The 21,056-nt window shown below is 42.8% G+C and overlaps 1 protein-coding gene across 1 annotated transcript in view; it reads left to right on the top strand.

Annotated features, from left to right (window-relative positions):
* Window positions 1–21,056, top strand: part of L3MBTL4 (L3MBTL histone methyl-lysine binding protein 4) — a 431,526-nt gene that overhangs the window by 187,983 nt on the left and 222,487 nt on the right. Inside the window, exon 14 of the mRNA XM_007449164.1 lies at window positions 12,513–12,627. Within this exon, the coding sequence (XP_007449226.1) occupies window positions 12,513–12,627 (115 nt within the window). The remainder of the gene's footprint in view (window positions 1–12,512; window positions 12,628–21,056) is intronic.

Raw genomic sequence — 21,056 nt, 5'->3', positions numbered from 1 at the left:
ATCAGCTGTTAACCTTACGGGGATTCCCTTGTGTGTTATTTGTTGTTTTTCCCTTGCTGCTTTTAATATGTTTTCTTTGTATTTAATTTTTGACAGTTTGATTAATATGTGTCTTGGCGTATTTCTCCTTGGATTTATCCTGTATGGGACTCTCTGTGCTTCCTGGACTTGATTAACTATTTCCTTTCCCATGTTAGGGAAGTTTTCGACTATAATCTCTTCAAATATTTTCTCAGTCCCTTTCTTTTTCTCTTCTTCTGGAACCCCTATAATTTGAATGTTGGTGTGTTTGATGTTGTCCCAGCGGTCTCTGAGACTGTCCTCAAATCTTTTCATTCTTTTCTCTTTATTCTGCTCTGCAGTAGTTATTTCCACTATTGTATCTTCCAGGTCACTTATCCGTTCTTCTGCCTGAGTTATTCTGCTATTGATCCCATCTAGAGTATTTTTCATTTCATTTATTGTGTAGTTCATCACTGTTTGTTTCATCTTTAGTTCTTCTAGGTCCTTGTTAAATGTTTCTTGCATTTAGTCTATTCTATTTCCAAGATTTTGGGTCATCTTTACTATCATTATTCTGAATTCTTTTTCAGGTAGACTGCCTATTTCCTCTTTATTTGTTAGGTCTGGTGGGTTTTTATCTTGCTCCTTCTTCTGCTGTGTGTTTTTCTGTCTTCTCATTTTGCTTATCTTACTATGTTTGGGGCCTCCTTTATGCAGCCTGCAGGTTCGTAGTTCCCGTTGTGTTTGGTGTCTGTCCCCAGTGGCTAAGGTTGGTTCAGTGGGTTGTGTAGGCTTCCTGGTGGAGGACTAGTGCCTGTGTTCTGGTGGATGAGGCTGGATCTTGTGTTTCTGGTGGGCAGGTCCACGTCTGGTGGTGTGTTTTAGGGTGTCTGTGGACTTATTATGATTTTAGGCAGCCTGTCTGCTAATGGGTGGGGTTGTGTTCCTGTCTTGCTAGTTGTTTGGCATAGGATGTGCAGCACTGTAGCTTGCTGGTCGTTGAGTGAAGCTGGGTGCTGGTGTTGAGATGAAAATCTCTGGGAGATTTTTGCCGTTTGATATTATGTGGAGCTGGGAGGTCTCTTGTGGGCCAGAGTCCTGAAGTTGGCTCTCCCTCCTCAGAGGCACAGCACTGACTCCTGGCTGCTGCACCAAGAGCCTTTCAGCCACATGGCTCAGAATAAAAGGGAGAAAAAGTAGAAAGAAAGAATTAGTAGAAGTAGAAAGAGAGAAAATAAGAAAGAAAGAAAGAAAGGAGGGAGGGAGGGAGGAAGGAAGGAAGGAAGGAGGGACGGAAGGAAGAAAAGAAAGGAGATAAAGTAAAATAAAATCAAGTAAGATAAAATGTAATAAAGTTATTAAAATAAAAAATAATTATTAAGAGAAAAAAAAGAAAAAAAGAATGGACGGATAGAACCCTAGGATAAATGGTGGAAGCAAAGCTATACAGACAAAATCTCACACAGAAGCATACACATACACACCCACAAAAAGAGGAAAAGGGGAAAAAATCATAAATCTTGCTCTCAAAGTCCACCTCCTTAATTTGGGATGATTCTTTGTCTATTCAGGTTTTCCACAGATGCAGGGTACATCAAGTTGATTGTGGAGCTTTAATCCGCTGCTTCTGAGGCTGCTGGGAGAGGTTTCCCTTTCTCTTCTTTGTTCTCACAGCTCCCAGGGGCTCAGCTTTGGATTTGGCCCCGCCTCTGCGTGTAGGTCACCGGAGGACGTCTGTTCTTCGCTCACACAGGACGGAGTTAAAGGAGCCGCTGATTCGGGGGCTCTGGCTCACTGAGGCTGGGGGAGGGAGGGGCACAGAGTGCGGGGCGGGCCTGCGGCAGCAGAGGACAGCGTGACGTTGCACCAGCCTGAGGCGCACCGTGTGTTCTCCCGGAGGAGTTGACCCTGGATCCCGGGACCCTGGCAGTGGCGGGCTGCACAGGCTCCTGGAAGGGAGGTGTGGATAGTGACCTGTGCTCACACACAGGCTTCTTGGTGGCGGCAGCAACAGCTTTAGCGTCTCAGGCCCATCTCTGGGGTCCGCGCTTTTAGCCGCGGCTCGCGCCCGTCTCTGGAGCTCCTTTAAGCAGCGCTCTTAATCCTCTCTCCTTGCGCACCAGGAAACAAAGAGGTAAGAAAAAGTCTCTTGCCTCTTTGACAGGTCCAGACTTTTCCCCGGACTCTCTCCCGGCTAGCCGTGGTGCACTAACCCCCTGCAGGCTGTATTCACGCCGCCAACCCCAGTCCTCTCCCGGTGCTCCGACCAAAGCCCGAGCCTCAACTCCCAGCTCCGCCCGCCCCGGCGGGTGAGCAGACAAGCCTCTCGGGCTGGTGAGTGCCGGTTGGCCCTGATCCTCTGTGCGGGAATCTCCCCGCTTTGCCCTCTGCACCCTGTTGCTGCTCTGTCCTCCGCGGCTTCGAAGCTTTCCCCCTCCGCCACCCGCAGTCTCCGCCCGCGAAGGGGCTTCCTACTGTGTGGAAACCTTTCCTCTTTCACAAGCTCCCTCCCACTGGTGCAGGTCCCGTCCCTGTCCTTTTGTCTCTGTTTATTCTTTTTTCTTTTGGCCTACTCAGGTACGTGGGGGAGTTTCTTGCCTTTTGGGAGGTCTGAGGTCTTCTGCCAGCGTTCAGTAGGTGTTCTGTAGGAGTTGTTCCACGTGTAGATATATTTCTGGTGTATCTGTGGGGGGGAAGGTGATCTTCGCGTCTTACTCTTCCGCCATCTTCCCAGAAGCCTCAAAACCTAAGTTTTATATGCACTGGGAAACCAAAATATTGGTGTGACATTTTTTTTGCAATATTCGCTTTATTGCTGTGGTCTGGAACTGGACCCAAAATATCTAGTAGGTAGCCTGTAGTGTGTGATTTAATAGAAAATCCTTGATAATTTGATTTAGGATCCAAAGTGGAAATCCATCATATGAGGACGACTAAAGGGCATGTGCTGAAACAGTGTCCACTGCGAAGGCCGGTGCCCCAAGTCGGGGGAAGGGTGGCAGCCTGGGGAGGGAGCATGGGGAACGGCCTTTACATTAACAGGGAACCTGCAGCCAGCACCACCTTGGTGCTTAAAACTGTACAGATCTTACAGCAGAGCTTTTGAAAAGATTTATGTTAGTTATAACCATAAACTGATTTTGAGATAGTTTGTCCTCACACAGCTTATGAAGGAGGTTTTTCTTCCTGAGACATTACCCACAGATCTGTGGCCATGGAGCCCCGAATGTGGCTGTTTTATGCAGAACTCTGATGAAATATTTAAAGATCTGTTAACAAGGATTAAAGCCCTGGGGATGCTGTTAGAAATTTGGCATTTTTATTTCTTGCAAGAATCCTGTGGGAAAAACATATCTTATGGGAAAAACTAATTGTATTTGTTAAAACAGTAACCATAGAAATAGAGAAGTGGAAACTTAAATAGACGTATTTATCACAAATGGAAACATTTGGAGTTGAATGTCCTCTGCATTATGCCCTCAATCACGTTTCGCTTGGACTCATTGTCTTACAAAATTTTCTTTAAAAGTCTATCACTTTTAAAAAATTAAGTTATTATGATTGCTTTGGCTATAATTGTGAGTTTGATGGCAACTTCAGTTGATTAACAACTTGTTGCCATGGCGACGCACTAAAGAGGCATTTCAAAAATTTTTATCCAAAAACCATCTTCAGCAGAATAATCTAGGATGTGTAGTTTTAAAAAAAGTGATTTCCAGGCATTATTCCTGACATCCACTCCCCCAGCCCCAAATTCAGGTCCTGGCAGGGGCAGGGAAAAGTTGGTATTTTGCTCATTTCTAAAATTTGAAAACCACTGCCCAAGAAATTTGATGAATTGGGCAGTGGCCTTGAAAAAGAAAGAATTTTAGAATAGCTATAGTGAAACTCTTGATTTTCCAGTTTAATGATTAAAAGTTTTTTTCGACAATACTTATTATAGGAATGGACTAGATGAAAGATGAAGCAGTTGTATTTGTGAAAAAGCAGATGAGCTTTGGGGGCCGTTAGCAGGGAAGGGAACGGAGCTCATTTTCCAGGAGTGGGAAGGAATGTAGGGGCAACAGTTCCAACTACGGAGCAGTAGCTCAGGGGAGTCAGGGTTTTCAAATCACGATCAGTGACTTGGAAATGCCGGGCACATTTCTTAACCCCTGTGTATCTATGTCAAACAGAGCTAATATGAAGCAAGGTTAGTTTTTAAAAGTATAATTACTCAACCATAAAAAGGTACGAAATTGGGTCATTTGTAGAGATGTGGATGGACCTAGAGTCTGTCATACAGAGTGCAGTAAGTCAGAAAGAGAAAGACAAATATCATATATTAACACATATATGTGGAACCTAGAAAAATGGTACAGATGAACATATTTCCTGGGCAGGAATAGAGGCACAGACATAGAGAACGGACATGTGGACACAGGGAGGGAAGGGGAGGGTGGGACGAATTGAGAGAGTAAGATTGACATATATACACTACCATGCGTAAAATAGATAACTAAGTGGGAACCTGCTGTAAAACACAGGGAGCTCAGCTCTGTGCTCTGTGAAGACCTAGATGGGTGGGATGGCAAGGGGGCGTCCAAGAGAGAGGGGATGTGTGTGTGCATATGGCTGATTCACTTTGCTGTGCGGCAGAAACTAACACAGCACTGTAAAGCAATTATACTCCAAAGGAAAAAAAAAAGGTATATTCACTTTTTATTGCAATTCTTTTCCTTCATGGTCCCTCCATGTCATTTCTTGTCTGGATAGACACATAAGCAGATTGGCTCAACATGGAATTAATGTTTAATGTGTGAAAGTATAGGTAGTTCTGGACGGCAGTCCCGTGTTATTCCATGTTGCTTTGTTTTGTTATGAGAATGCCTTTTTATATTTTTAAATTAACTTTTATTGGAGTATAGTTGCCTTACAATGTTGTGTTAGTTTCTGCCCTACAGCAAAGTGAGTCAGTTATACGTATACACATATCCACTCTTTTTTAGATTTCCTTCCCATTTAGGTCACGACGGAGCTTTTGAGTAGAGTTCCCTGTGCTATACAGAAGGTTCTCATTAGTTATCTATTTTATACATAGTAGTGTGTATATGTCAATCCCAATCTCCCAGTTCATCCCACCCCCTTTCCCCCCCTTGTTAACCATAAGTTTGCTTTCTACATCTGTGACTCTGTTTCTGCTTTGCAAATAAGTTCATCTGTACCACTTTTCTAGATTCCACATATAAGCAGTATTATACGATATTTGTCTTTCTCTTTCTGACTTAACTTCACTCTTGTATAACAATCTCTACGTCTATCTGTGTCACTGCAAATGGCAGAAAATGCCTTTTTATATTTTAAAAATGTAGTTTACCTCTGCTACAATAGACTCTTAGATAGACTGTTCCCAAATAGCCTCACAGTTTTTATTCTTGGATGGTTGTCTCAGTAAACTGTTCTCAGCTTAAATCTGGCTTTGCCGTTTACTGACGGTCTGATCTCTGCAAACCTCCTAAAACGTTCCTTTTCATCATCTATGAAAACAATGTATAGTGGTCATTAAATGAGAATATATATATATTTTACAACTCTGCCTGGAATATGTAGGCACACAACAAAAGTGAATCCCTTTGCCTTACCAGATGTGCCTGCTCTTAGACCGTGGAGTGTTTTGAAGGCGCGATACGAGCATTCTTGTCCTTCCCCGAACAGATGTCTGTCCTCAGTGCTATTCCTGTGTCCCCCACCCGATCCACAGCAGAGCTCTGCACCATTGGAAGCAAGATTTACTGTGGTCTTATTAGCACCACTAGTTATGAGTAATGGGTATTGGAATAATATATGAAAACTCAGTTCTTCTTTCTAGAATGAAATTTAAGTCTAAGTCTAGTTAACTGAAAATGTATTCATTTAAAGGTAGACAGGTTCAGGTGCAGTAGAGCCTCTTTCTAAATAAGTTCACATCATACCTATAAGTGCTTATAATTCATTCACCATAAGCCTTTAAAAATAGATTTGAGGCCTCTGACAATAAAATATACATATCCAGTAAGGCTGTTAAAATGGAAATTAAAAATTTTAAAACCATATAGCAGGAGCAAACAAGTATAATAATCACTTAGGCTAATAAAGTTGTTGTGATTGAGTATTAAATTTAGCTCCCCTGTTCCTCGATAGATAAATAACTGCTCATTTTCCAGCTGCCCAAAGGGGCAACAAGCAGTGATAATTACCATCGTGCATCTTACTCAGCTGATGGTTTTCGAGGTGTGACAGTGTGTGAGCCAAGATGCCAGGAGTCTTGAGGGCGGCAGGATGACGGAGGCAGAGTGACCAAGCTCCGGGGCCTGGGGAAAGTCCCCGGTGTGGGTTCTGGATGGTAAATGATGAGGCAAAGCCCGAAGGACAGTGCCAGTCCAGAAGATGGCCAGCTCTGGGCTTACACGAAGGATTCGCCCTTGGTTTTTTATATGCTGATCTGGTGCTTAAGTGTCCAAGTTATTTTACCAACCATTTGATAACTAATGCATATAGTGGTAATACCATCAGGAAGCATCACTGTCTGTTTAGGGATAAGAACTTGAGACAGTGGCCAATTTGATTTTCTGACCTTTGTTTTCCAGTTTATCAAAATCTGAGCAAGAAGGCTCTCTATATTTACTTAGCTTTATGCAAGTCCAAATACGTGAAAAATCATAAATGTATGAAATACAGTGCTGGAGATGATTTGGTTTTCAAAATTATTTTTTGCTTTACAAAAGGACTCTTTGTAAATATCCTTAAAGTGCCACTCTCCTTCAGTAACATGACCATCTGGTTAGAATTCTTAAAATTCGATTTTCCTCCAAAGTTATGAAGATCCAAAGATATGAAATTATCTTTCATAAAGACACATATGAATACAGAATTTGGTTATATATTCCAAGTTTAGATGGCCCTTGTAGGGAAGAGTGCCTCATATCATTGGATTAGGAAGGGGTATTTCAAATTTCTACTGTTTTCTTTGTAAGTAATTACATACAGCCTTGGAAAGAATAATTTAATATTTCTTAATGAACATAAGGGGAAAATGTTGAATAGAGTACATAAAAAAGTCCCGTCTATCTGCTTTCGAAACATTTTTTTAAGATATTATCTTTTTACTGTTTCGGTTTTAGACCTAAAGTCCACAGTAGGATTCCCAGGTTCGGGTCCAATAGCTGAAATAGAAAGGCCTTGCTCTCCTGTACGCGGGATCTGGCTGGAGCGCTTGACCTGCCTTGTTTGTGTTTAGAGGTGGTTTCCATGCTTTTGAAACATAAACAATTGCATTGCAAAATTAAAAGAGAAGGACATTGAAAGGGTTGAAATATTAAAAGCTTGAGAAAATTATCTCTTTCTCCTTCACTACATTATACACACTTAACATAAACTTCTGTCTACTGGTAAATCCAAAGCAGCAGGTGTCATTCTGGAAAGGATGCCAGTTTTGCCCTTTCACAGCTGGACTGCTTAGTTGCCTGGTACTGGCAGTCACATGCAGTTTGGCTGTGTCCAGAGTGCTGAAATATCACCATAAATAAATATAGTACCAGATCAGAACAGCCAGCCCTGTATGACAGCAGCTGAATGTAGAAATATTTTAAAAGTTAATAGCTCTATTGAGATATAATTTACAAACAGTAAAATGTACAGATTTTAGGTGTGGATTTTGATGAGTTTGAGAAATGTATATCCTATATAACAACCACCCCAATCAAGATTTGGAATGTTTCCAAACCCACAGAAGGTTCCTTTGTGCTCCTTTGTGGTCAGAGCTGCTCCCCGCCCCCTCCGAGACAGCCAGGCCTTTCTGTGACTGTTGTCAAGCTTCTCATCAACGGAAACACACAGTGTGTACTCTCCCGAGTCTGTCCTCTCTGCTCAACATGGTATCTGTTTGACTGATGCATGTTCATGTGTGAATCAACAGTTCATCCTTTTTTATTGGTGACAGTGGTCATTGTATGCATATTACCACACTTGTTTGTGAATGGATATTCACCTGGGGTTGGGCATTTAGGTTGTTTCCAGCTTTTGGCTGTTCTGAATGAAACCTCAAGGAATACTTGTTCACACGGCTTTGTATTTTCATCTGTTTTGGGTGGAATTTCCAGGCATCGCAGAGTAGGCACATATTTAGATTTACAATTAAACGTTAGTAAACCATTTCCTAAAGTGATTGTACAATTTTACTGCCCCACTGACATTGTATGAATGTTCTGGGAGCTCCACAGCCTTGCCAGTAATTGGCGTCAGTCATTTTGGTTTCTCTTACGAATAAGGATGTTGAGTATTTTTTAATCTGCTTATTGACCATTCATGAACCTTCTTTTTTCCAAGAAGCTTCAAGTCTTTTACCCATTATTTATTGGGTTGTTAAGTCTTTTCTAAGGTAAATGTATTTCAAATGCCTATGGTTTAGTTTTCCTGTTTATTAATGATGATTTTGAAGAACTTAAGTTTTTTATTATGATGACAACTGAATTTATCAGTTTATTCATTTATGGGTAGTGCTGTTTTTATGTTAAGAAATTCTTGACTATCTTACTATTATAAAGATTTTATCTTAAGTTTCTTCCTGAGTTTGATAGTTTTAGCTTTTATGTTTAGGTCTATAATCCATTTCAGACTAATTTGTACGTGGGATGTGAGGTAGTTGTCAGTGGGTTCATTTTGTTTTCACAAGTGGATATCCATTGGGTCTAGTACCGTTTGCTGAAAAGACTGGCCTTTCCTTATTGAATGCCCTTGTGCTTGTTGAAGAGCAATTGACTGTATATATATGTCAATATATGTACACTATTCTGTTCCAAAAATATATTTGTCTATCCTTATGCCAGAACAACACTGTCTTAAGACTGTGGCGTTACAGTAAGTGTAGAGCTCAGATAGAATGGGTTTTCCGACTTTGTTCATTTTTTTTCCAAAATTGTTGTTCCACCTGGTAATATTTACTTTCAGGCTGAAATACTTCCTGCAATATTTCTTGTAGTGCAAATCCATAGGTGATTACTTTTTCAGTTTTTTCAGTAAAATAAAATTCCTTTATTTTACTCCTTTTTGAAGGATATTTTTATAAAATTTAAAATCTTAGGTTGACAGTGTTTTTCCTCTCTGTGCTTTGACGGTGTCATTTCATTGTCTCCATGCCTCTGCTGTCTCTGATTAGAGGTTGGCTGACACTCCTGTCATGGTTCCTCTGTATGTAATTTGTTGTGCTTCTCTGACTGCTTTCAAGATGTTTTCCTTTGTCTTTCATTTTCAGTAGTTTGACTATGATTTGCCTAGTTTTTTTTTTCCCTTTCTATTTATTTTGCTTGGGTTTTGCTGTTCTTCTTAAGCTTATAAATTGGCATTTGGGGCCAAAATAGGGAGATTTTTTGACATTATTCTTTCAACTTTTGTCTTGTTTGGCTATTATTTATGCTCCATGTTCACCTCTCCTTCTGAACCCCAAATACTGATACATGTATGTTAGACCAGTTGATATTATCTCATAAGTACTTGGGCTCTTTTCATTTTTTAAAATCTTTTTTTTTTTTTTTTTTTTGCTGTACACGGTCCTCTCACTATTGTGGCCTCTCCCGTTGAGGAGCACAGGCTCCGGACGCGCAGGCTCAGTGGCCATGGTTCACGGGCCCAGCCGCTCTGCGGCATGTGGGATCTTCCCAGACTGGGGCACGAACCCGGGTCCTCTGCGTCGGCAGGCGGACTCTCAACCACTGCGCCGCCAGGGAAGCCCCCATTTTTTTTTTTTGAAATCTTTTATTGTGTATACTTGAGATTAATAATTTCTATGAATCTGTTTTCATGTTCACTCACCTTTTTATCATGCCAGCTACAGTCTCTTAAGCCCATCCAGAAACTTTTTAATTTTGCTTTTCAGTTGTAGAATTTCCATTTGTTTCTCTTTTATAGTTTCCATTTCACTGCCCAGATTTCCTATCTGTTCCCTCATCAAGACCATTTTTCCTTTAAACCCTTGAGCCTATTTTGATAGCTAAAGTCCCAACAACAAATAGATGTTTTCTGCTAGCTACAACATCTGGGTCAACTCAGGGTCTCTTTCTATTGACTGCTTTTTTTAAAAAAATGAGTATGGCTCACATTCACCTGACTATTTGCATGTCTAATAAATTTTTATTCTATATTGGACATTATGAATGATACAGTGTACAGAGTTGGGAGTATTTGTCATCCTTTAAAAAGGGTAGTTTGTTTTATCAGACAGTTAATTACTGGTGGTTTCTTAATCTTGTTGAGGCTTAATTTTAGCCTTTTTTAGGGCTGGTCTAGAGTAGCCCTTATGTAGGACATGGTTTTGACTCCAACACTATGGACTTTTCGGTGTCTTGGTCAAATTCTCATGGTATTATTGAGCTCTCTCCACTCTGGTCTCTCTACTCTCCCAGTAATGTGTGTCCTCTAGTGTCTTTTTCTCACTCTCAGCTCTGTATCAGCTGCTCTCTGCTTGGCTTCACCAAGTCTCATCTTGCACATGTGCAGTCCAGCCCTTGGCCAAGGTCCTGTGAGTAGCCCACCTAGATTTCTGGGGTCCCCTTCTTGGAGCTCTGTCTTCTCCAGTCTTTGTCCTCCAATTTCCAGCTGCTTCCTCAGCTCTGAACTATAATCTTTGTCTCCTCAGCACAGCCCAACTCCTTTTTTATGTTTCTCCTCCCTGTGCTGCTGGGAGGAAATGGTCTCCAGGCTGACATTCAGGGCTCATCTTGGTGTACTTAGGTTTCACATTTCTGTGCTGCCTGTTGTCCAGTGTCTGAAATCACCACTTCATATATTTTGTCCAGTTTTATAGTTGTTACTCTGTCATGTGCAGAAGCCTCAGTGTGGTAGAAGTATTGTTTTGAACGTTGCTCCTGAGATTACTGGTTCTCAAACTTAAGCTTGCATCAGATGTATCTGGAGGACTCGTCTACACAGAGACCCTTAGGCCCCATCCTTTAGTGTTTCTGATTCAGTAGGATTGGATTGGGGCCTGACAATTTGCATTGTCCAGGTGATAACTGATGCTGCTGGTGTGGGAACCACACTTTGAGAACCACTTACTTGGAAAGATGGATCTTGAGAAAAAAATGTTGGGATTTTATTTGGCACTTACTCCATACAATTTTACCTTTCTTTCTTTGGGGGGGGGGGTAATAATACTTACATCTCAGTTTATTATAACACTATACATCTTGCTTTTTTCATTCAAAGTATGAATTAATGAGGAATTTTTTTTTTGCACTGAGAAGGATAGATTCTCCTTTTAATTGATAGAAAATACATGAGAGAATAAGTAAAGTTATTTAACAATGAAATACTACCATTCTTTTTTTTTTTTGGCTTCCCAAATAAATTTGATTCTTTCAAGTTATGAAACTTGTAGAACATGGAGTGTGATAAGTTTCAGAAGTAATTGCTTTTTGTTTCAGAAATTGGGTTTTATTTTAATTATTCTCAGACTTATTTGTATATATGTGAAGTAAGTGTGTGTTTGTGTGTGTGTGTGTGCGTGTGTGTGTGTGTTTTGTAGGTGAGATGTGAAACAGTGATAACCAGTAGGCTTGCTGGATCGGGCTCTACCTTGTCGTGTCCTCAGGTTTCCTGACAACTTACACTTCATTCTTTAATAGCTGTTAAGATAGCTCTTAATCCTTCTACCTTAGCAGCACTTATTATCTGCTTTCTTTGCCTCTTTCGGTTCAATGGCCCTATCTCTCATTTGTCAGGATTTTGACATTTATTGCTTCCTTTTACTCTACTCCATATATTTCCTGTCAGTGTAAGGTTTATACTGGTGTCAGATGGTGACTCTCATTGTTGAGGATGCTGACATTGTTCTTGCAGTGGCTACAAAACAGGAAGTGTTCTCTCAACAACATCATAGAATATCTTAGATGGGAAAACAGATTTGTCCTATCCTTTCAAATTCTAATCAATCCTTGACAGATTTTTTATTTTTATTTATTTATTTTTATAAATTTATTTATTTACTTTTGGCTGTGTTGGGTCCTCATTGCTGCACGCGGGCTTCCTCTAGTTGCAGCAAGCGGGGGCTACTCTTCGTTGTGGTGTGTGGGCCTCTGATTGCAGTGGCTTCTCTTGTTGTGGAGTACAGGCTCTAGGCACATGGGCTTCAGTAGTTGTGGCCCGTGGGCTCAGTAGTTGTGGTTCACGGGCTTAGTTTGCTCCACTGCATGTGGGATCTTCCTGGGCCAGGGATCGAACCCGTGTCCCCTGCATTGGCAGGTGGATTCTTAACCACTGTGCCACCAGGGAAGTCCTGACAGATTTTTTAATGTAACAACTTTTTTAATTTTTTGGAAAAATTGGTACAACAGCCTTTGGTGGTTAGATTAGAAAGCTGTTTCGTAGCACAGTGTCAATATTGTTTCAGCTGTAATGTGAGATTACAACAATTTTAATCTCAGTTTCAGAGGTATGTTCTCTAATATTTTGACACAGGCATAGTGATATACTGATTACTAAATTCTCACTTCCAATAGGTCCATTTTGATTCCTGGGACCACAAATATGACTACTGGATGGATACAGACAGCCCTGACATTCACCCAGTCGGATGGTGTGACGTCACTGGTCATCCCCTGGAAGTGCCGCATCGTGAGTATCTTGCTCTTTGTGTTGTTGCTTTTTAAATACTTAGCCTGGAGCCTATCTTAATGCTGTTTATTTCATGTCATTATAAGTATTTTAAAGCTCAATATCACATAGGTGAATTGATTAATCAGTGCTATAGCTACACTGAAAGCCAGTTATTCACAATTAAGCCTCAAAAGACATGCTCTATATAAATGAAGCGTTATCAACATTAAGGAATTATTTTGATAATGTTGTGTGGCAGAATCTTTGTTTTCCACATTTTAGTTTGGAAAACTGAGCCAGGTCTAAATCCATCTAATTTGGGCCTTCGCTTTTAGCTGAAGTGCTTTTTGTTTTCTTAAACATCTTATCTTAATTGATTTTGTTTTATAGAGTAGGTTTCAAAAAGTTTTAGAAGAACAGAAGTATTTTAAACTTCAGCAATTAAAAAAATTTTAGTTGTAAAAATTGGAAGAAAGACAACCTTCTGTCATGTCGGTATCTTCATTATTTCTGTCTTTCTAGGTACTTAAAGTTAAGGAGGTAATTAACCATTCTAAATTCTAATAAACCTCGAACCAAAATATTTTATTCTTTCATCTGCAGGATCCCTCTGATCAGATTAGGCTGACATGACTAATAACTAGTTTCAGACATTTTGCGAGCACTCTCCATCCTTATGTTTGCTTTGTTCCCCCACTGCTTCTGTTGTCCTCCCTTTGGTTTCTTGGCGTGAAGGTAACCTTCTATCCTGTTAATGAGGATGAACCAGCCCAATGGTGCTTGAACCTTAGATCTAAAGGATTAACTGCGTCTTTGAAAGAGTTCCTTAACTTCTTTTAGAAATAAGGAGAATTACTGACTTAATAACTTGACAAACATTTTGACATTGTGCTAGTTTCTTCAAAAGCTACACATGGATGAGGTGCAGGTCCTCATGTAACTTACAGTGTATTAGCAAGTGCAGGGTCTGCATACAGAGAGTGTAAAACAGGGAGAACAAGGTCAGTTCCATGGAGGGGGAAGGGTTAGCATATTTGCTCTGTGCTTTTTGCTGATCCCACTTTCTCTTCTCCTTGATCTTGCATCCCATCTTGACAGGGAGGTGTCTCTTGGTTGATGTCAACCACCCACCACCCACCAGCACGCACATTCTGTCCCTCATCCCAGTAAGCTTCTCAAGTAGGGATTTCAAGGGAGATGGGCCCGGATCAGCGTTTCAGGTACGGAGACAGCTGTCTTCATTCTGCCTCACCCATTACCTGTTCCTTGGTCAGGCTGCCTACCTGGCTTCTCGACCCAAATGTCTCAGAAGCTTCGCAAAGTCTATGGATCGAACCTCAGCTCCATCCCAAGCCAAAAGCTTGTCTTTCTACTGTAGTTGCTACTTGATTCCAAAGTTGCTGCTTCCCATGCAGTCATTCTAGACTCTGCTCCCTCCCTACCCCTCCCTCACCCCACACATCAGCCAGTCATCAAGTCTTGATGGTTCTCTTTCTTAATTTCTCAGAACCCATCTCTGACCCCTTCTTCCCCTTCCCAGTACCATTGCATTTGAGTTCTCATCATAGGTACAAATGGTTTGCAAAATATGACCTGCAATTTGCTGGTTAGTGAGTCACACTGATCCTCCCAATCTAAAAATTCAGGCTCTAGAGGCAGGATTGCCTAGCAGTTGAGCGTGTGAAATCTGGAGTCAGAATGCTGACATGTGAATCTCAGTATCACTGCTTTGCTTAGCTGTGTGATCTGTGCCTGTTTCCTCATCTAGAAAATGGAAGTGATATTAATGTGTCAGTCTCATCATCTGTAATGATGAAATGAGATAAATTCGTGCATAACATCTCAAAAACTGCCTGGCCCACAGGATGTGCTCAATTAGTGTTAGCTGCTATCAGAAAATAATGTAACATTCTATAGATTTTCATTTTTACCTAAAACTATGTGAATTATTAAGGATTACAAAATTCGAAATTGTGCTAAAATGAATAGGTGACTAGAGTTTTCCAAATACTTAAATTTAGTTTTTTTCTTAAGTTAGGCTTTCCTGTATTCCTGGCAATATTATAAGACTCCTATTTTGAGTATGTGCACTTAAGTAATTGGAATCCCTATTATTTGGGGGAATTGGATATCTTCAGTTGGTCATGATATTGTATTACTGCTGTGCTTGCTTTTTGGTTATAAATGTGTTTGTTTGGATTAATTATTATTAATACAGTTTTATTATAGGTTACTTGTTTAACCCTATTTTTTGTAATTATTCATATCTGCATCATTAGTCTTATTAATTTTTAAATACCTAGACTTTAAGACATGTTCATAGTGTGGTTCAATATATATCATCCATGGCCCCATCGTTAAAGCAAAAATACACACACACACACACACACACACACACACACACACACACACACTCCTACTCCAGTATTTATTTGCCTACTTATTTATCACAGAATCTTTTTCCACTGGAAAGTAAAGACAAATGGTTTGTCTAGGTCCTCCAGCAAAACAAAATTTGACGGTCTAGCATTGATGTTGCAACAGCTTCCTAACTATCTTGTCTCATTTCTTTGCTGTAATAGTCTGTGTAAAACCCAAATCTAACCTCTTAGCAGTATCTTTAGACTTGAGACTCCTTCACATGTACCAGGCCTGTCGCAGTCTGTCCTCTGCTCACCTCATGCCTTACCCTTCCACCGTTTTCCACCAAGAACAGAATTACTTCATTTATACTAAACAGAATGACTCATGGTGCCATGAACATTGGCCTCATAAGATTCTGAAGGCAATATGTCAGCTACACCCTGCTCTCTGAACTTTGTTTACAGAAAGTCACACCCTGCAGTCGGTGTCAGATGCCTGTGTGGTGGGGAGCTGGCAGGGGCACTTGCTCCGCAGTATGGACCGCATGTAGCCTCTTCATTCCTGTCCCGTCTCTTGTGGGTGTATTTGTACAAACAACCACATCAAATCATCTTTTACTGCCCATGCTATTTTAATTCAAAGCATTGATCTTATTTACTCATACAATTCAAACCAAATATGTATGTCCAATATCTTTGATAATCAGATCAAAGTAATTATTGGGTTGGCCAAAAAGTTCGTTCGGATTTTCCATACCATCTTACTAAAAATCTGAACCAACTTTTTGGCCAACCCAATACATTTTGTAAGTAGATCTATAAAACCACACAGAGCATTTTATCACATGTGAGCAGTAAAGTCATCTTACCAACATTAATTTTCAGATATTTTAAGGTATTTTCAGATATTTTAACTTTCAGACATTGTTTGTACTCTGTTGTTTTACTTTTGTGATATTTATGTGATTCCACAATTGCCTTCAGTGCTTTATTATATATAATATGATAGCTTTATTGATCAAACATTGCAAAGACTACTAAACATTTAGGGCTTGGAAAAAGGCTTAATTTTTATTTTAACTTATTTAATTTTGGCTGCATTGAGTCGTCGCTGCTGCGTGCAGTCTCCCTCCAGTTGCTCACTCCCTGCCACGGTGCACATGCCTCTCACCGCGGCAGCCTCACCCGTTGCGGAGCATAGGCTTCAGGTATGCAGGCTTCAGTAGTTGTGGTATGCAGCCTCAGTAGTTGTGGTTCGCAGGCTCAGTAGTTGTGGCTCGTGGGCTCTAGGGCGCAGTCTCCGTAGTTGTGACGCACAGGCTTAGTCGCTCCGCGGCATGTGGGATCTTCCCGTACCAAGGCTTGAACCCATGTCCCCTGCATTGGCAGGCGGATTCTTAACCACTGCACCACCAGGAAAGTCCCTGGAAAAAGGCTTAGAGATCATGCGATCTACCCTATCATTTTGTGGAGGCAGAACCTGACTTGAACTTCACCTGTTTTATTGATTTACTCTAGTGAATTTTCACAAAAGATAGCACAGCAGGTTGTCTACAAGGGGTGTTCTGTGAAAACAAGAGCAATCAAAGAAAATATGAGGTAGACAGTTTTTAAATAGATTCTTCTCATCTGTTTTTCTTTATGAATATTTTCCTTTGACCCTTTTTCAACAGATTTGTAGCTCAGAATTATGATAAATGCCTGGGAAACAGAGGAATAAAGTATATAAAAATATAATAGATGAGCTTTTTCTTTCTTCAGCGACCTCCCAATTTATGTCTGAGGGATGTGCAGTTTAGAAGGGGATGAAATAGAGTAAAATCGTGTAGCTGCCTATGAATGAGCAACACTAAATGTAGATTGTTAATGTGCTTTTGAAGACAGAGCAGAATGACGTAGGGCTGGTCTGCCGAGGCTTTCAGAATGGTGTTGACCTGGGTTCAGAAGAGCACAGGGGACTTGGGCCAGTGGAGGGAGAGCCGTGGCTCAAAGATGGAAATGCCACAAGTAACAAGATCAATTAGAATTTGTTGGTTCTCATGCACATTTTTTTTTTTGTCGTACGCGGGCCTCTCACTGCTGTGGCCTCTCCCATTGCAGAGCACAGGCTCCGGACGCGCAGGCTCAGCGGCCATGGCTCACGGGCCCAGCCGCTCCGCGGCATGTGGGATCTTCCCAGACCGGGGCACGAACCCGTGTCCCCTGCATCGGCAGGCGGACTCTCAACCACTGCGCCACCAGGGAAGCCCTCTCATGCACATTTTATTAGACTTAATTAAAATTTTGTTTTTGTAAATGAGTTTGTATCTATTTCTAATGTCATTCAATCAACATATTTATACTCACTGCAGAAACCGAGCCAAGATGTACTACATGCTGTATAGCCCCATACTTCTGTAGAAATGTTTGTGCAGTGTATTTTGGCCGAGACCATGATATTTAATAATTCATAATATTCAATCACAAAGGACAATGTAAGTTCTCGAAAAGGTAACTGTGAAAAGCCTCTTGAGAGTGAAACTTGAATGTCCCCATTCAGCTGGGAAGAGCGCCAGCTTGTAGGATCAGGTGACAATGACTTCCTCTTAGCCTCTGTTACCAGCCAGGTGCTCACCGGCACTTCACCTTGTGTCCACTGCCGGATTGAGATCTCCTTTTCCTAGGCCATGCGGGCACAATTTTCCTGTTTTTTCTGACATATAATCCTGCATGGTGGACTTTTTCTACAAGTAGAATCAAAATTAAATACTTAACGATTTAGCACTAAGGTGTCAGGATCTTTCTGTTGTGCTTTGCATTCCCTGAATGTCCTGAAAAAGATATAAAAATATCAGAACCAAAAGCCCATGCCAACTTCAGGCAGCTACAGCATTGCCTTTTGGCAGTCTTTTTAGTCATAGCGTTTGGAAACTGTAATCCCAGTCACATTCAATGCTAAATTTGTTTAAACAGAGGTCATTTCTTTTATTATATTATTAATCATTTGCCCACAAATCCACAAGGCAATGGGATGCCGGATGTTTTTTGCTTTGGAAATTTAGCGAGCTTGAGAAACAAGATGATAGACTTCAGAGTTAGAAAAACTTGGGTTTAAATTTCCATTCTGCCCTGACTGCCTGTGCCTTTGGGCGAGTTACCTCACCGCTGGGACTCGCAGGCTTGGGAGGTGAAATGCCTTGACCACCGTAATGCCTGCTGCTGGTTGTCTGGGCTCAGTGACCCCACAGGAAGGAGCAGGGATGGGTGAAGAGCACAGGCACATTTGCTTCCTAGGCCACCGTTTCTCTTCATTGATCCAGAAAATTGGGAGTTGACTTTAATTCCTAAAGCTTAAACAACCAGTATGGTTCTTTGTTATAATTGCACTGTCTGTAAAGGGGCTGCTGATCTCTGAGCGAATTTGGAATGACATGTAGGACAGTTTGAAGAATTTAGAATGACTGACTTAGACTTAAGAAAAGCAGGCCCTTGGGGCTTCCCAGGTGGCGCAGCAGTTGAGAGTCCAGCTGCCAATGCAGGGGATATGGGTTCGTGCCCTGGTCCGGGAAGATCCCACATGCTGCGGAGCGGCTGGGCCCATGAGCCATAGCCGCTGAGCCTGTGCGTCCGGAGCCTGTGCTCTGCAACGGGAGAGGCCACAAGAGTGAGAGGCCCGCGTACTGAAAAAAAAAAAAAAACAAAGCAGGCCACATAAGCCCCATGAAACTACGAATGAAAGAACTTTACTGTTCTTTAAAATAAAAATCTGAATATGTTTTGCACCCAGCTCCAATGTGCGTGTGGGTTTTTCACCCACACCAAGCAATTCTCCGACACCAGCCAGGTGTCCCATGGTTCAGCTCAAGTCTAACACTGTTTACTGGAGGTTAGGGCTCAGTCCTACAAGACTGCCCCCCCATCCCCATCCCCAGTTCACACACCAGTCACAAGTCCAGGTGGTCACCTGTGCTTCCGGGGGACTGGCTGTAGATCTGGAGGTTCCCACCACCCTCTCCTTAGGTTTGATTTGCTAGAGCGGCTCACAGAACTCAGAGGAACAGTTTACCTGCTAGGTCACTGGTTCATCATAAAAGGATCTAACTCAGGAACAGCCTGTGGAAGAGATGTGCGGGGTGAGGTCTGGGGGAGGGGTCGGAGCTCCCCTGCCCTCCCCAGGCCCCACTCTCCCCCAGTCTCCAGGGTTTCTCCAACCTGGCCATCCTTTGGGGTTTCTGTGGAGGCTTCATTACAGAGGCACGACTGATTAAATCATTGGCCATTGGTGATTGAACTTGACTTCCAGCTCCTCTCCCCTCCCTGGGGTTGGGGCTCGGGGGGTTGGACTGGAAGTCTGGAAGTTCCAAACCTCTGATGATTGGTTGTCCTGGCCACCGGCCCCCATCCTTCCATGCTTTCCAAAAGTCACCTCATTAACGTTAACAGAAGACACAGGAAATTCCAAGGATTCTAGGAGCTCTGTGCCAGGACAGGGATGAAGACTCAGTATATACTTCTTATTATAACTCACAATAGCAGTCGTAAATGTACAGCACTAGAGACATGAAGTTATTCTCACTGTCGTTCAGTAGCTTTCTGGTCGTTTGATGAGACGCGTGTCAGCAGCTCTCCCGTGCGCCTTCCCCAGTCGGTCGGCACAGCTTGCAGCTCCTTCGCCCCCAGTGTGGGCCGTGGCCCTGTCCTCTGTCCTCTGGTCTGCTCCTGCCTCTCTCCTTAGTCTACAGGGGTGGCTCCTTGGCCTCTGGGTGGGCTCTGCGTTCCTTGTGCCCAGTGTTTATGCCACAGCATTTGGGCAGAAGGTGAAGTTCTTTGCAGTCAAGGGTCAACACCTCTCCAAAGCTTTGTCTGATGTCCTCAGGGAGATGAATTGTCTCTTCATCCTCGTCATCCCGCAGGATTTTGTCCTCTGTTCTGTTGCGTTAGAGTGGCCTTTTTCTTGCCGCTCTCCTGCCCTGGAGTCCTCACCTGGGGGTGCTCACCTGGGGGCCCTCACCTGGGAGCCCTCACCTGGGGGTCCTCACCTGGGGCTCCCGCCAGGGTTTTTGCTCTTTTCCCTGCTCGCTCTCAACTGAAAAAATAACGCACAACATGAGAGTTGTGAGTTAAGTTTAATTTGGGGCAAAATGGGGACTATAGCCCAGAAGACAGCATTTCAGATAGCTCTGAGAAACTGTTCGAAAGATGTAGGGGGAAGGTTGGTATAGATGTGGTTTTGGTGAAGGGCAAAACGTGCAACCAAGCACATACTTTTTGCAGAAGGTTTTACTGCTAGTGACAAGGAGCAGACGTCACCATGAAGGATTTTAGTGCTTTTCTAGACACAAGGAGATACAAGAATTGGGCTCATAAAATCAGCTCCTGAAAATATCTAACTATCTGAAGACCTGTTTTGCCAGTTTTTCCCAAAGCACAGAGTTCACACTGAACTCGTTTCAGGGGGTGTTGAAGGTCAGCAGCTGCAGCGGCTCATGGTTTAATCCTCGTCGAGGTAGATGGCAGCTGCCAGTTTGTAGCTGGCATCGCCCAGCCCGCCGCCCTGACACTGCCCGCAGCACGCCAGCTGTGTGTCTCTGCTTGAGCTGCTGCTGTTCCTTGGCTTGCAGCTGTATGCCGCTCAGGTGTCCCCTCCCAGACAAGCCCCCTGCACCCTTTGGCCCTGGAGCCGCCTCTGTTTCTCGGCACAGTCCCCGCGCGCCTACTGGTGGGATGTGCTTCTGTGCCTCTGTGCTCGCCGTCCCGCTTTCTAGAATAACTCTCCCCGGCAGGCAGGGGCTGCCCACTGCTGCTGGTCCCCGTCACAGGCTCACCCCGCCGCCACGAGCAGGCAGGCTCGGGCTGCAGGCACAGGCTGAGGTGGGGACGGTGGCTCCCGGAGACCATGAGGTCTGCGGGGCAGGCTCTTTGTATCACTCACCTCTGCTGCTCTGACCGTTCACAGCTCTTGCAGGTGGTGGATGCATGTCAGAAAAATGCCTGTGACGGGGCCAGAGTCAAGTGTGCTAATCAGCCACCTGGCCTGGCCCTCTGACCCTAGTTGACCACCCCCCCCCCGCCACCCCCCCCCCCGGCCCAGCAGGGCTCCCCCCC

The sequence above is a fragment of the Lipotes vexillifer genome, unplaced genomic scaffold (genome assembly GCF_000442215.2).
Source record: "Lipotes vexillifer unplaced genomic scaffold, Lipotes_vexillifer_v1.1 scaffold605, whole genome shotgun sequence".
Lineage (NCBI taxonomy): Eukaryota > Metazoa > Chordata > Mammalia > Artiodactyla > Lipotidae > Lipotes > Lipotes vexillifer.
This window is presented reverse-complemented; position numbering and strand designations above follow the sequence as displayed.